General features: G+C 38.3%; 1 protein-coding gene across 1 annotated transcript; it reads left to right on the top strand.

Annotated features, from left to right (window-relative positions):
• Positions 1-9,508: 9,508 nt before the first annotated feature.
• Positions 9,509-12,634, top strand: PDC (phosducin). The gene is made up of 3 exons (XM_042874044.1): positions 9,509-9,569; positions 11,257-11,417; positions 12,107-12,634. Exons 1-3 carry the CDS (start codon positions 9,509-9,511, stop codon positions 12,632-12,634), a joined length of 750 nt encoding a protein of 249 aa, XP_042729978.1.
• Positions 12,635-15,979: the final 3,345 nt, after the last annotated feature.

The raw sequence follows: 15,979 nt of genomic DNA, 5'->3' as shown, positions 1-15,979 counted from the left end.
GGAACACGGTGTTAAGATATTTGCAATTCACTTCCTATTTTACTCACCAGAAATTCATGCTGTTGAGTACTCTGTCAGCTTGTTCATGAAATCAGAACTGAAAAAAACAAAGAAATTCAGATATCTTCGCCCATACCTAGGACAGCAATACTGTTACTTCTGTTTTGAATAAGCATTGCTTCTTTTCACATCACGTAGGTGACACATAATACCGAATTTTCTCCAAATTTTGTCACTGGGAGGTAAATTGGCATTTGAATACTGTATTAGTGCACACATTGGCCTGGCGTGCATAAAAGAAGAGATTGAAATGAATCACAGGAATGCATAGTAAGATTTTTTCCAGAGAAGATAATTACGTTCCCTTCATTTTCCTTTTCCCCCTTCTCTCATTCTCCCTTGCTCTGCCTTAGGCAAATAAGCTTCCTGATATCTCATGTTTCGTGTTACAACAAGCCATTTTCTGTTGATGCTGATGCATCTCAACACAAGAAAGGAGAATACGTTAGAAACTTTCCAGAAAAAATAAAATACCACTGCAATGAAATTAGTGTATTAAAAGTTGATATAACTACAGTCTGACCGTGGCAAAGGCTAAAATATTCAGAATTAATTTCACAATAGGGCTGTGGCATACGAATGCCTTAGGAGCATCTAGATCTACACAGAAAATTTAGCCCAGAAGTTTTGCCGTACATAAATAATTTCAAGTCCCAGGAAAATAATTCAATCTGCTGTTTATGCAAGCTCTGTTTTTGGGGTAGGATAGGAAAAGCGTGTGTTTTAAGTCATCAGTTTTCTCTCTAAATTGTGACACTTATTTACGCATTCAGAGAAAATCTGTGTAAATGCATTAGTTACTGTATGTAACTACACTCCCAGTATCCTTGGTCTGTAAAGAAAGCACAAACATTAATTCTAATCTCCAGCAGGTTTATAAGCCACATGTAAGGTTGTTTACAATTTTGCTGGCAAAAGTTCACTGTTTATAAGTAAGAATCTATCATGGGAGCTGAAGAAAAATGAGAAATCACTGGAATGATACCAATGGTAAAATAAATAAATAAATGAATAAAAAGCTGTACAGGAAAGGAATAAACTAGGTAATGTAAATCCTATTGAAATTACAGCTCTGCTGTGCTCCCTGTGGTCACATCATATTGTCTGCTTTGGCTCTCATCTTCTGGTTAAAGTAACATGAGGAATAAATTAATTATAAATTCCTTGTTTTATTTCATGTATCTGTAGTTGCCACAAGAGTGTCAGAATCATATAGTGGAGATAGTGTTATATCTGATAATGTGAGTGAAAAGGAAAAACAATTCAGCCCAATGCACTGTAAAGCTGCAGATGGTTGGAATGGGACTTGGGCATCCACCATTCAATTAAATGCCTTCTAAACAATTATAACTTTATTTGGTAAATATCCAAGTAAAAAACATACACCTAACTGACACAGCTTTATAGTTCATCAGAGGAAACTTTTTTTCCCCTTATTTAGGACATGTTGATCCCATTCAGGCGTCCTTTTTGCCTTTACAACATACACCACTTCTACATGCATATCTTCTCAGATAAGATAAATGTGGAAATTAACCTCCAAACCAGGAAGCAAAGCTTATTACTTTGTGAAAGGAAAACATTCCACCTTTTAATGACTGAAGATGAAGCTATTATATTAGAGTAAGGACAGAAACAAAACACTTCTGCCATTACGAGTTAGCCTGTCTGCTTGGGTCTGTCAGTCCTAAGGGAACACTTCCAAGGCAGCAATGAGCTTCTCAAGCACTGGTCCAAGATGGGTCCTTCATCAATATGCTCTTCTTAACAGAGCACATTCTTGTTTGGTCTGCAATGCCTTACCTTATGCTAGATAATCACCACAAAACACACATCAATTTAATAAAACTGACAAGAAGTTAATAAATACTCTCAAGAGCGCTTGTCTGAAGTGTTACAAGTTGCTCTCTGTTCTTCTTTCTCAGAGGGAATTCCAACTGGGGCAACTAAGTCCTGCTCCAGAGGAAGGTACTGCTGTTATCCAGCATCAGAACTGCAAGCTAACACAACATCTCAAATGATGGGAACGTGACAAACAAAAACTTCACATATCCCAGAGGATGGTCAGAGGTAGCCAGGAATTAAGAAAATGTGAAATTCAAAGCAGATGTAAACAAATTCTGTTCAATTGCCTAATTCTATCAAATTTGACAATAAAGCTGCTTATTATGCTTACCCAGCCTTTATACCAAATCCGATTGCAAGGTCAATCCTGCCTTTTGCAGATAATAGTAACAAAGTATAGCTACAAAAAAAGCAAAAGCAAGAATGCATGTTGACATACTTTTACAATTACAAATATACATTAAAAAGAAACAACAAACAAACAAAAACAACCTTTAACCAAGTTAAGAAGAAAAATCATCAGAATTAAAGATAGTTTCTCAGCCAAACTTATCTTGCTGCTTTCTGCAGGCAACTTCTCACACATTCAGAGCTTTAACAGGCAATCACAATCAAACATTACCCCAAACAGTCAGTGGAGATTCACTCAAATTCACAAGTTTAGATTCCCCCAGCCCTCCCTGCAGGGGCTCCTTTCTCTTGACAGAAAAGAACAGTATGAGCCCCTTTGAAGTGCCCACTTCTGCTTCTAGACCTTCACAATTAACTTCTCAACCAATGTCAGTGCCTTGCCTTTTTCATAAAAACTGCTCCTTGGCCTCTCTGAATGCCTGTCTCCAGTCACTGTAGAATCCTAGTTCAAACGCAAGAGATTTTAGACAAAACACAGGGATGAGATGCCAAACACTGAGCTTGAAAAAACCCCCTCAGCAGGGTACTGCTTTCAGTGTCATTCAGCAAAAAGCTCCAACAAATCTTTCAGGAATATGTTAATTCGAGCAGGAATACAGATGTTTTGAGTTCAGAATCTGAATATATACTTTAATATCAACTGAAACATCTGCCCTGACTTTTGCAGGACAACTCAGGTCAAGCATTGAGGTTAAACATGGATTGAAGCTTGTTACCTTAGATATCTACATTTCAAAACGTTGGCTGCTCTCTAAGTAAAATCCTGAATTTCAGGGCATTTACTGCTTAGCTTTTAGTTTTTGGGGGAGGGGGGGTGGTCTTCTGTGGTTTTGGGTTTGTTTGTTGGGTGGGTTTTTTTGTAGGTTTTTTTTTTTTGTGCTTTTTTTTTTTTTAGTCTTGTTAATCTTAATTGAAATTTGATAATATTAAACTTAACTAATTTTCTTTCTGAAACAATAAACCAAGAGCAATTTTAAAATGCCTGCCTGCCGCCTCCCCTTACAGGACATAGTGACACTATGGAGAAATAGACTGATGTAAAAGAAGTTGAGCTAACTCTCCATTTCAGAGTGAAATCCAGAAATAAAAAGTTTAATTTTATAAAGACAATCAGAACTTGCAGTTGCGTAAGTGAATAGTGAAAGCAAATGGCAAACTATAAAACATGATCCATAACATTTCAATTACTTTTCATATGCGTAATTATAGGTCTAATTTAGAAGAATTCTTAAAAAAAAAAAAAAAAAAAAGTAAAAAAAGTATACACATTTTTACCCTGTGATTTTAAACCTAAGTCAGTGCTGTGAAACCAGGGCACATTGAGACTTTACGGAATTTTCTTACTGACCAAGCCTTAAAGATAATTGAAACATTGAACTGCACCTGTTTCAAATGTTTCCGTCTCACAGATAAAGAACAACGTAACTGCCCCAAAGCAGATAGAACAAATAATCCAATCACCCTCTCATCAGTCACAGTAATCTACAGTGAAGTTGACAGCTTTCTACGTCAAGCCCTCCTGGGTTTCTTCCTCTCATAAAACCTCTTCTTTAAGCTAATAAGGTCCACTCCAGCATTATGACTTTTTTTTTTTTTTCTCTCAGACACAGTGATGTGTAACTCTATGTGATATACCACACCAGCCAAGCACTAAAGCGTTCACCCACCCATCTAAGTCTTTATTACAAGTCTCAGCAACACTGCACTGGTGCAAATAATCATGCAGGGTGACTAAAGTTCTGAAGGTCGGCTCTGAAAACAGAATTTACCCTCCTAGATGGAAGGTATCACGCATCACTGAATATAAAGGGAGCTGTAGCTACTTCTTCAGGCACTTCTGGCTAGCAGCTATCTGCTTTAGTGCACACCACCAATGACCTGCGCCTGGTGATTAGAAGTGCTTAAGGCTTTACGCTCCCTCTGCATTGTGCTTGCAACTGGTCTGAAATTCTGACCTCAGACCTTGACACTGCATTTGCTTACGTAAAGATGTTAATACCACTTGCAAATCTAACTGCATACATGACAGAGGATAGATTATTATTTTTTTTTATGAGAGACCAGCTGGTTCAACCTTGTGCTTTCAACCTCCCCCCTCCAAGTTTCTTATTAAGCATTCTATCTAACAGAAAGAACTACAACATACAGAACATGGAGCAAAATATGAACAATTTTTTGCAAAGGTAGTAACTGTATAGTAACTATAGTAGCAATAAGTGGATTATGTCCAGGGCTAAAGCACATGCATCCTAACTAACCAAACTGCGGAAGTATAACCTCAAACACACAGTGTGTATTTCATGCTGCAGATCACACCCTGCAGTGCACACAAAATGCACTTACTGTGAAAGCTTCAATGACATTGGTGAGCTGGATTAGTCTCTTTAGGAATCTGTCACTATTGCTAGCACAGAAAGGCACCTGCTGCCTCCAGTCCCAACAGCAGGTACAGTTTCACATGTGGAAGGCTCTTGGTTCTGCTATACTGGAAAATTACCACTGCCTACATGATGGAGATGATGCAGTGTTCCAGTTACAGTCAGGATCTTTCCTAGAAACTGTCTGGGAGCAACATTTGAACACAGTTTAGAAGAGGAAGTTCAGATCTCACTATTGGATTGCACAGAATGTAATGAGACCAGAGTCCTTCAGATCTCACAATACAAGATTTTCACTTCTGTCTCTGTATTTCTACTGTTTTGTCATGGACAAAGACCACAAAAAGGTGAACACCTACAGGAAAATGCATATTGACATAAGAAACTGAAGTCACAAAATTCTATAGAGTTGCTATGGTACTACTGCCAGTCTATTTGAAATAGTGTGCAGACTACAGTTTTTAAGATATTATTCAGAATATATCATTTTGTTTCTTCTAAATTCAACTTGAGCATTTAAGTCTAGACCTACTTCTCTTGGCTTGCTTATCAGGTGCCCATTCGCCTGATAAGTTCACTTGGATACAGGGAAGTGCGGTTGAAGAATTTTTTCACGAGGCAAGAGCCTCACCTGACACCTGGGATGCACATGCTGGCTAACCAACCATCACACATAGCTCAAAATATAAACATGGAATTACATCTCATTGACAAATATCTTTTAGAGGACACCATTTACTTTTCATCCTTCCATTTCCACAAGTCCAGTAAATTTCATAGTTCATAGGCAATTTTATTTTTATATTATTTTTATGTATTACCTATAACCATCTTATGAACACGTTTTCACATGTGTGGCTTTGATGCCCTTCACAGCAGCCTCCATCAAACACACGATACTGAAATTAACGGGCTATATTGTGACAATTCCTAGTTCTAATAGGTTCCAGTGACCTCGTGACCCAAAAATAAGAAATATACAAGTAGAGAAGCTCAGTAATTCTGTAGGCTTACAGGAGCAATCACTCTAAAAACAGTAATAGAAGATAAGTGAAATTGAGTTTACAGTCTTTATATCCCAAGTACAAAGCTACTCAGTATTACTATGATTGCCAGCTTCTGCTCAAAAGAGATCACACCTGTGTAATCACTGAAAAGCTTGGAGAATTACTGTTGCAGGGCGCTCTGGAGAGATGTGAACAGCAGCTTTGCCACTGTGCACAGGCACAAGGCAGGAACTCCCCACTGATCATATAATTCTCACCTGCACAATTCCATGCAACTAACCACTGCCTTCCAGCTCTGCCATCCACCAGGTGGTAGGGTCAATTCAGGTTTATGAGGACTGTGTTAACACATGACCTTAAATTCCTGAAAAACAGCACAGTCAGTCAACTAATTGGGATTCACAGACAGCTGGGAAAGTGAACACAAATGTTCTGGTCCGTCCATGTGGATTTACACTGTTTGCTTTACTATCTCAGCATCCTGCTGCCCTCAATCTTAAAAATTTGTACAGGTAATGGCTGGGCATATTTCTAACCAGAGGCACTTGCAGAACGTGCTTTACAGCTGGCAGAACTCAGCTACCAGCATCCTCATATTTATCCAAATATTAGGAACCTATTTTTAACTTAGGAAATACAGCATGCTCAGACCCCTCAAGGACCTCTCCCCCCCCAAAAAAAATCCAACAAAACAGAACAAACCACCACCAACAAAGAACACATCTGAGTACTTCACTAAGACACAGGAGAATTCCCTACCCTCGTGATTGCTATTTTGGAAGGAAGAGTATGTATTACAGAAGATACAACTGATCCAATAATGCAGCTTCCCATGGATCTCCTTGCAGTTACATGTTCAAATGTGTGTGTCCTCGGGTGCCTAACTGGGAAACACCTGGCTTGGACAGCCTGATTCTTGCCACATCAAGCTAAAAACTATAAATATTTATAACTTCATTGAGAGGAAAGAAGAATAATTTGCATGACTTGCTCCAGGCTCATAGTCTGACTCAGTAGAAGGCTGTGAAGTAGAATTTTAGGAGTCCCCATCTCCCAGGCTTGTGGTCAGCTTACCAGCCCGCATATTGCTAGGATCATTGCCTCATGTCTCTTCAATAGAGTGGTGAAATGCAACTTTGTGTTGCTATTATTCATCTAATCTTTTCAGCTTTATTAGGCACAACAGATCACCGATGTATGTTTTAAAGAGAGCTTTCATTTATTAGGCAATCAGTTTCCACCATCAAACCCTCTCTTTCCTCATAGAAGAAAAAATCTCCTCAGCATCAGCACACAGTACAGCTTCCTGTAGATATCAGTGTAAGAGTTGAGATGGACTTCCAAGGCTTTGAGCTAGCATGCCCACAAAGCTGTATATTACTGACATAGGAAGGAGTTTCCGTTTTGCATGTGAGAAGGGATTAGCTTCATATTTCTATTCAAAATCAACTGAAAGTTGAGTACTGCGTTCAGTTTTGGGCAACTCAGTACAGAAAGGACATGGAAGTGCTGGAGCAGGTCCAAAGAAGGGCATACAAGGCTTGTGAAGGGCTTGGAGAATATGGCCTATGAGGAGAGATTGGAGGAACTGGGGCTGTTCAGTCTGGGGAGGAGGCTGAGGGGAGACCTTATTGCTCTCTTCCAATATCTGAAAGGTGCTTACAGCAGAGCGGGGCTGGTTGTCTTCTCACTGGTGACAGGTGACAGCACAAGGGAAAAGGGCTTAAAGTTGCACCAGGGGAAGTTTAAGTTGGATATCAGGAAATGCTTCTTCACAGAAAGGGTTGTTAAGCACTGAAATAGGCTCCCCAGGGAGGTGGTTGAGTCACCATCCCTGGATGTGTTTAAAAGCCATTTTGATGTGGTGCTCAGGGACATGAATTAGCAGAGAGTTGATGGAGTTAGGGTAGGATGGTTAGGTTGTGGTTGGACTTGACAATCTTTAAGGTCTTTTCCAACCTGAGTGATTTTATGATTCTGTGGTTTTATGAAAGAAAATTGGGTCCAGTAACAGGATTTATGCACAAAGACCTACCTACAGATTATCATAGAATCATAGAATCATAGAATCACCCGGGCTGGAAGGGACCTCAAGGATCATGTATTTCCAACCCCCCTGCCTAGCAGGGCCACCAAACATACACATTCAGATCAGGTTGCCCAGGACCCCGTCCAACCTGGCCTTAAACACGTCCAAGGACGGGGCATCCACAACCTCCCTGGGCAGCCCGTTCCAGGGCCTAATCACTCTCCTTGTAAAGAACTTCCCCCTAACATCCAACCTAAATCTTCCCTCCTTCAACTTGGATCCATTTCCCCTAGTCCTGCTGTTGTCAGCCCTTTTGAAGAGTTTACTCCCCTCCTGGGTATACCTAGATAGATATACCTACATAAAGATATACCTACATAGGTATATACCTATGATATACCTACATAAAGAATTTCTACTGGTTTCTTATATACTTTCATCCCAAAATAATTTTGATTGTTTTGATTAATCACCAGCAACATATGTGTGGATAGACTTATACTCACATTTACTAATTAGAATTACTAATTAGAATTAATCCCAATGCACCTGAGAATCAGATCCCTCGTGTCTTGCTCAGCCACCATTCCACTTTGTCCTTTGGCGCTAATTGGTAAAAAAAAAAGGTGTATATCCTCTTGTGCACACTGGAAACACACTGAAGCCATTCAGGTCTAACTCATCAGCAGCTTTCAAATATGCCATTCTTGGCTGTGTGGCCAAGAATTTATGATTTGCTTTAAGATTCTACCTTAACACATGAACAGTTAAAACTTAATAGACCTGGTCTAGACTAAATGGGAATACTCAAATTGTCTGCCTTAAGATTCCTGTGAACAGTGACATCTGTTCAGTGTTCAGTGACAAATTACAGTTTTCAACTACAAATGAAACCGTTTTTAACCTTCTGACACAGAAAATTGATCTGCTTGTGGAAGCTGCACGACCCCAAGAACATTAATTGTGATTATCAGGAAACAGCAAACACCACCTTGACCAGATGAGACCAAATGGTCTCGTCAAATCCTGCTGCTCTGTAATGCTCTGGCAGTACCCAAAACTCATCTTCTGAATTCTTCACACACAGAAACCTCTCTCTTCCCTTAAAGAGCAGTGGTTCTACTTCACTCCTCAAAAAAGGGTACAGCTTGGGCACTGCTGTATCACTGTATTCTATGGTTGGTGCCTTGCTCTTGGGTTTGTTCTATAGAACAGGTAGAAGAAAACAATTTATATAATAATTTCTGTTCCTTAAAAACTCAGATGAGCCAGTACAAACAGTCTAACTCCACGATATTCTGAAGTCCATTGCCCAACAGGTACAAGTACTTAGCTGCGTGCTCTGTATGAGAAATGAGCAGTTCAGGCAATCCTTAAAAATGAAGACATTGGCAGAATGGATAATTAATAGGTTTCCACTTTCAAGGGGAAGAGAGTCCCATTGCAGAAAAGTTTACAAGCAAGTCTGTGCTATATACAGACTATGCTCTGAATATCCTATGATGACTATGAATCAGCAGCCTAGGCATTCTCAGTGTTTGTTCATAGATCTTTTAGAAGAGATTGACATATCATCCCAGTTGCTTTTTACAGCATAATAAACTCTACAGCTATGTGTATTCTGACCTTCACTGACACCTAACTGCTACAGGAAACCATACATCACGTGCCATCCTCCTGTAAACATATCCCTTTTCTATCCTGTTTTTTTTTTTTTTTGTTTGTTTTTGTTTTTGTTTTTTTTTGAACCTGCAGCATCTTCTACTCCAGTCACCAACATGGAAGAAAATGCAAACACCAGTTTGGAAGAAGATTTCGAAGGACAAGCAACACACACAGGCAAGAAAACTGACTATACTTGTTTTCTAAAAATAAGCAAAACTTCCTCTGATCACTAAGGAAGCCTAGAGTCCATCTACACTAACTGGGATGCTGAAGTCCTTGAACAGAAATGTAGGCTCCAAATCCATTGAGAATATATTTTGGATTAAGTGACAGCTCTCATGGGAAGGCAGGTAATACCAAACCAATTTCTGTGACAGTCATCCTCACATCTCAAACAAATGACAAATGCAGACACTTGAAAAAGCCTCCAACAGCAATTGCCCAATGCAGATCTTGTTGTTTTATTGTTTCAGTGACAAACAAACTGCCATTCTTCTTTTTGGGGGAAAAAAAAACAAGATTACAAGGTTCCACAATAAAGGCTGAATTATTTTTTCCTTCTTTTGGAAGGAACATTCAGTGCTGAAATTGCATCTATAGATTCTTTTGGCAAACACAGCATAGCATTTAAAAGCTTTAAAGGCATTCTTGCTTGGAATCACAATTCTTTTTAATCCAGCGCTCGATCACTAATCCTTTTCATGAGTACTGACACTGCACTCAATTCTACGGACAGGTATCACTGCATCCTATCTCCCTAACAGGTAACTATATATGCTTTAAGACAAGCATTCCTCTCTGTGCTCCTCTGAAGGCTTCTTTTCTTGTGCTGTAATAACTCTTGTAGCTCTTGTAATAACTGTTTTTTAGGGTTCTTTCCCAAGAAGCCTTGCTGCTGTTGGCTAAGTTGGCATTTTTCAGAGTCAAATGTAGGGTACTATATCAACACTTAGGCTTCTAAATAATTTTTAAAATCAAGTCACTGTATACTTAAAGCGTTATCACTATGCCAAGACTTACAGGTTAATTCCTGTCTTGGAATCTTGTTTGCAAAAGATAGTTCATCTTTCCTTTCCATCTAGGGGGTGTACTGCTTTTAGCTGCCTTTCAAGATATCAAAATCTAATCCAAAACAGACTCTTAGCAACTGGCAACACTACTCTCTCTCATGAGTGGGAGAGCTTAACTAGCCGCTCCTGAATTTCCACAGAAGTAAACTTGATCTCTGAAAACATTCAAATATTCCTTGGTTTTACTTTATGGTGCAAATTTAAGTGTTTTGCTTTGACAAAACAACATAGGAATTTTGAAATGAATGTCTTCTTTTCCCCTCTCCACTCCAAAATTTAACCAATTCAATTAACCAGTTCCAAAGAGCAAGATCTGCATTACCATGAGAGTTACTAGACCACTGCCTTACAGGTTACACTTTCAGTGGAATATACATGGACTTAAAAATAAACAAAATCTTGAGGGCTCCAGGATCTCACTTTTACACTGAATACCAATTCCTTGTGCCTGGTATGCATTCAGACCCTGTCCATAAGGAAAGGCAAATGCACATTTATGAAGCTCTGGCTTTGGCCAAGGTATCAGTTTTAAAAAATTTCCACAACCTCATCCTAGTTAACTATTCATGTAGATCACTAAAATATTTATGATAATGATATAAACTAGATCACCTCTTCTGGAGGCTAATGAATACACTGATTGTAACGCTCAGATTCTCAGCCCTCCTGGAGAGTATTCTGAAGGGAAAAGGGGTGGATAAACTGCAGCATAGGTAGGCAAGCGAATAGAGGGCAAACTTAAGGAAGCTTTTTGTTGCCACCAGTTTCTCATCTAACAACTTCTCTCTTAGGGCCCAAAGGTGTGATCAATGACTGGAGAAAGTTTAAATTAGAAAGTGAAGATAAAGACTCCTTACCCTTGAGCAAGAAAGAAATTCTTAGACAAATGTCTTCACCACACAGGTCCTTCAGTAAAGATGATAAAGATACCAGAGAGAGATTCTGCCGTAAGGTAAGAGAAAACAAAACAAAACAAAAAAAAAACCAACAAAAAACATTTTGATTCTATATAAAACACACAATGCCATAAACAAGAAAATCCTGAAATCGTCAGCCTTAATTCCTCTGCAGCTTAGCAGAGGTCATATCAGACAAACAAATCAGAATTACTGACAGTAACTTTACTTTGTATTTATACTGTAAATATAATACGAAGCATCCTCTTGGCCACAAACCATACCACGGTCACAAAGTGGCATGCACATACATAGTGCCACTGAGGAATAAGACCATATTCAAAGAGAAAAGACTGACTTGCCAAGAGAACAGCAGCATTTGACCTAAAACACAGACCCAACCATTTATATAGCCCTCTCTCTCTCCAGAAGGTTTTAAGCTCTGTAAAATAAGCAGTACACTTCACAGCAGTCACACGACTCTGAGAGCTTGACCCTTCTTTCTCCAATCCCTGCTTTAATACTCTATCTTTGGTTAGGGCAACTAAAAGTTTGTAATATGCTTAAAAGTCATGGGATGGGATCTTCATACCTATCTCTTCAGAAGCCATGAAAGAAACTGTAGGAAGTTGTTCTTCTAGCTAAGCTTTCTATGCAGTGTTCTTTAGATAGCAACTTCTTATCTTTCTGTTTGGCTATCAATAAACAACCACTTACTCATACAGTATTCTCTCAATATTCACAGATGAGTATGCAGGAGTATGAATTAATAAATGATGAGAAAGAAGATGAAAGTTGCCTACAAAAATACCGTAAGCGCTGCATGCAAGATATGCACCAAAGGCTGAGTTTCGGGCCTAAATATGGCTATCTGTGTGAGCTGCAAAATGGAGAACAGTTCCTGGAAGCCATTGAAAAAGAACATAAAACTACCACTGTCATTGTTCACATTTATGAAGACGGCGTCAAGGGCTGTGATGCTCTGAACAGCAGCTTAACCTGCCTTGCTGCTGAGTACACTACTGTGAAGTTCTGCAAGATCAAAGCTTCTAATACTGGGGCTGGAGATCGCTTCTCAGACGAAGTGCTTCCCACTCTGCTCATCTATAAGGGCGGAGAGCTTCTGAGCAATTTCATCAGCGTTTCTGAACAATTCAATGAGGAATTCTTTGCTGTGGATGTGGAATCTTTCCTAAACGAGTATGGGTTGCTACCTGAAAGGGAGCTTCCAGCACTGGGAAATGTCAACACGGATGAGCAAGATGTTGAATAGAAAGCCATAGTCCTCGCTGCCTTCCCTTTCTCTCCTGCACATTATATATCAATCTCAGTAATACCCACCTCATTTAGAGAAGGCTGTCATTGCTTCCTAAAGAATTTCTGAGATATGCATATTTAAATACTCCTTAGCTATTAGCGTGTGAATTTTTAAGCAAAGCACATACAACAGCCAGCAATGTACATAGTTATTTCTACACCAGGCACAAGTAACAGGAAGAACAAGAGATGATACTGGTGATCTGCAACAAACTAGGCAAGCACAAAATTAAAAATCAAGGGCCTGAGCAGGTCTCTGCTATGCACAAGAATGACTTCACATCAATAGGAACAGAACTGATCTGTGCCTGTGCATACAAGAAAAGCCATCTCCATCATCAGAAATTATGGAGAGTCCTGGCTCCACAGATTCACTTTCCCAACTACTTTCAGTAGGAACAAGACTTCATCAATTCATTTAGTTTTAAGGGCAAACAAATAGCCTGAAGCCCTTGCAATCTTAAATGGCTTAGGTACCTAGGACACTGCTCCATTTTCCGCATTTAAGTCTCAGTAATTGTGAAAATACAACAGCTAACACAAACAACCTACCAGCTAATTTCAGTTCATCATTTCTCCGTGTTTTGAACTGTATTATTTAAAATATTTGCAAGCTACTGAAAAAGTATATTATGCTTATGTAATAACTCTGAATAAAGCTTAACAGCTTTCAAAAACTGCCATGAGAAGTGCAAAATATGTTTTTAATCTGTAACATTAAAAATGTGGGAAGTATCAGAAAGCACTCATTTATTCAAGTTTTTATCTTTAAAGAAAAGGATACTACTGATAACAATTTTAAAACTGATTTCAGGAAGACACTTTGTAGATTCCCTACACATCTTACTCACTGCTTCTCTGCACCATGTGAAGATGTTCCGCTTTTGCAGCAAGACATTAGTAAAGTTTCAATAATTTCTTTTGCTAAGTGAAGGCTAAACTTTACTCTAAAAACAGAGATATCTGCATCTTAACTGCAGTTTTGCTGATAATGTCTGATATTACCAAAATCTTCTGGCACTCATCAGATTCACTTACCAGTTTCTATTTGATTTGCTAGTTTCACATTTTGACCACTTTAGAGTGAGAGATTCAGTTTTTCTTCAGGTCAGGATTCCATCATGGAAATGTCTCCTTGTGAGAGCCTGAACATGGATCAGTGCAAATGTACAATTCAGCATCAAGGAGCTATGAGATATGGTTTAGAGGCTTGTGGTAGCAGTGGTAATGGGAGGACGATTGGACTAGATGATCTTGCAGGTCGTTTCCAACCTTGTGATTCTATGATCAAGGAACTATTGCTGTGCTCTAACCCACACTGCATGACTTAAAAGCAGGCTCCTGATCACTCTTTTGAACACATTTTTTTCCACTTTTCATTCATATAGAAAATTCACAGGGTAAACCAAAGTTACACCACTTTCCAACAGATCTGCACAACAAAATTATTATACTTTAAAAAAAAATAAAATTCCCCTGTAAAAACCTGCTGTAGCAAGATAGCTTTTCAAATAAAATGGTTAGAACAAAACTTCGGATTCGTTTTAAAAAGCGTCCACTTTTAATGGCTATCAAAAAATTTCTGAATTTATTTTCAAAATTGTTTTGCCATGGATTTATGTTTTAACAGAGTATTCAAAACCTTACCCTGCATAAATTAAGCAATAAGAATGAAGTTTCATATCTTAACAACACATCAGCTCCTTTAAAATGTGAAACAATGCAGGATTTTATTCCCTCAGGAGGTCAAAGACTATCTTCTCAAAATTTCATGAGTTCTGTGTCATAAATTTCTGAAGAACCAAGAAATACACAATACCATACATTTTTCTGACAGACCCCTGATTGGGATAAAACTGGCAGCAGTCTTTTTCCTTAGACCAGACCCTTTCTCTCTTCATCAAGCATGACGCTTACTCCTCAGTTACTAGCATCTTCATTTCCTCTTAATGTTGCATTTGCATCAGCATGCCAACTTTTCAAAAAGCTACATATTATAGATACACCTACTATCACATGATCATATAGAAGGTTATGCAGAAAATAATCAATTATATTTTGTCCATCACAAATACAGCTAGCTTCCTGTGTATCAAGACATTTATCTTGGGTTTGGCTGTTTTTTTTGGTTTTTTTTTTGTGAAATATTTGAAACAGGAGGTATAAAAGATTTTTGTAATCCACACATGGGAAAGTCTCCAAATAATTAGTTGGAACTTAACACTCTTGAGAATTCTTCCTTCTATCAAACTTAATTCAAAAGTTGGTAGATGAACTTAAGCAGTCTAATCACATAAGCTTCATTTCTTTGAGAAATCAGACTGAAAACAAAACCCCTTTACAAACAGTAACCATCCCAGAAAATGCATTAATAGCTCGCTGTAAGAAACAAGCTGACACTCCAATTTAAAAGACAGATTAAACATGCTTAAGCAGGATTTCTGTCAATCTGTAGTTCAAAAAAGAAAGAGAAATGTGACACCAAGCCTTAACAGCTCATGACTAAGTTTCAAATAAAGTTCTGATCACATCCTTATTTCTGCTAGAAAAGAAAAAAAAATAGAACCTTGAAAACATAAAGCAAGACTTGACTCAAATACCACCCTACTGCAAAGGTTCTTGAATAGCAAGCAGCAAATGTTTCAACAAGACAATGGGAGAACCCTTTCTGCTTCCTAAATATGAATTTATTCTTCCGTTTGACTCAAAGTGGCAGGAACCCTACATGTGTTCACATACACTGCTTCAGACAAAAATGAAGGTGGGAAAACTATCAGTGGTGTCTCTGATGACTAGATTAAAGACAGAAGCTCTAGAAGGAAGGATCACATCAAAATAATACTGTTTAAAAGTGAAGCATTTCATATTTCATAGATTTAAACACTGTAAACAAACAAACAAAAAACAGAATAATAAAGACAAGCAGAGAAATAAAGTTTGTATAAAATTATTCCATAACTTCAACTTTACAACTAACAACTACACCTGAAGAAGACAAATATTCAGACATGGAAGTCTCAAAAGCCCCTCTAGACTCCTGCACATTAAAATAAAAATATGTTCTTATCCAGGCATAAGGAGTTAAACATCTCAGTTTCAATCACAATGGAATTTTCACAAATTGTAAGCTTTAGGAGCTTACAGTCAGAAAAAGGACGTGCTTATGTAAAACCTGAGAAAAAGTTAAGAAACAGTCTAGTAATAGACTTTAAAAGCTTTTAATTTTCCTTTAAAAAAAAACAGTATCTTAGGTTGTCAATGGCTAACAGTAGAAAAGGGATGGGAAGCAAGAAGACAGTGA

This window comes from Lagopus leucura, unplaced genomic scaffold (assembly GCF_019238085.1).
Source record: "Lagopus leucura isolate 7727_CA_CO unplaced genomic scaffold, USGS_WTPT01 Super-Scaffold_100009, whole genome shotgun sequence".
Classification (NCBI taxonomy): domain Eukaryota; kingdom Metazoa; phylum Chordata; class Aves; order Galliformes; family Phasianidae; genus Lagopus; species Lagopus leucura.
Note: the sequence above shows the minus strand (reverse complement) of the source record. Positions and strands in the feature narration are given on the sequence as shown.

Bases quoted from the DNA above. Each gene is read 5' to 3' on its own strand.
- PDC (XM_042874044.1), top strand. From the start codon at position 9,509: ATGGAAGAAAATGCAAACACCAGTTTGGAAGAAGATTTCGAAGGACAA. The intron at 9,570-11,256 runs GCAAGAAAACTG...CTTCTCTCTTAG, and splicing joins AGGACAAGCAACACACACAG to GGCCCAAAGGTGTGATCAAT. The intron at 11,418-12,106 runs GTAAGAGAAAAC...CAATATTCACAG, and splicing joins GAGAGAGATTCTGCCGTAAG to ATGAGTATGCAGGAGTATGA.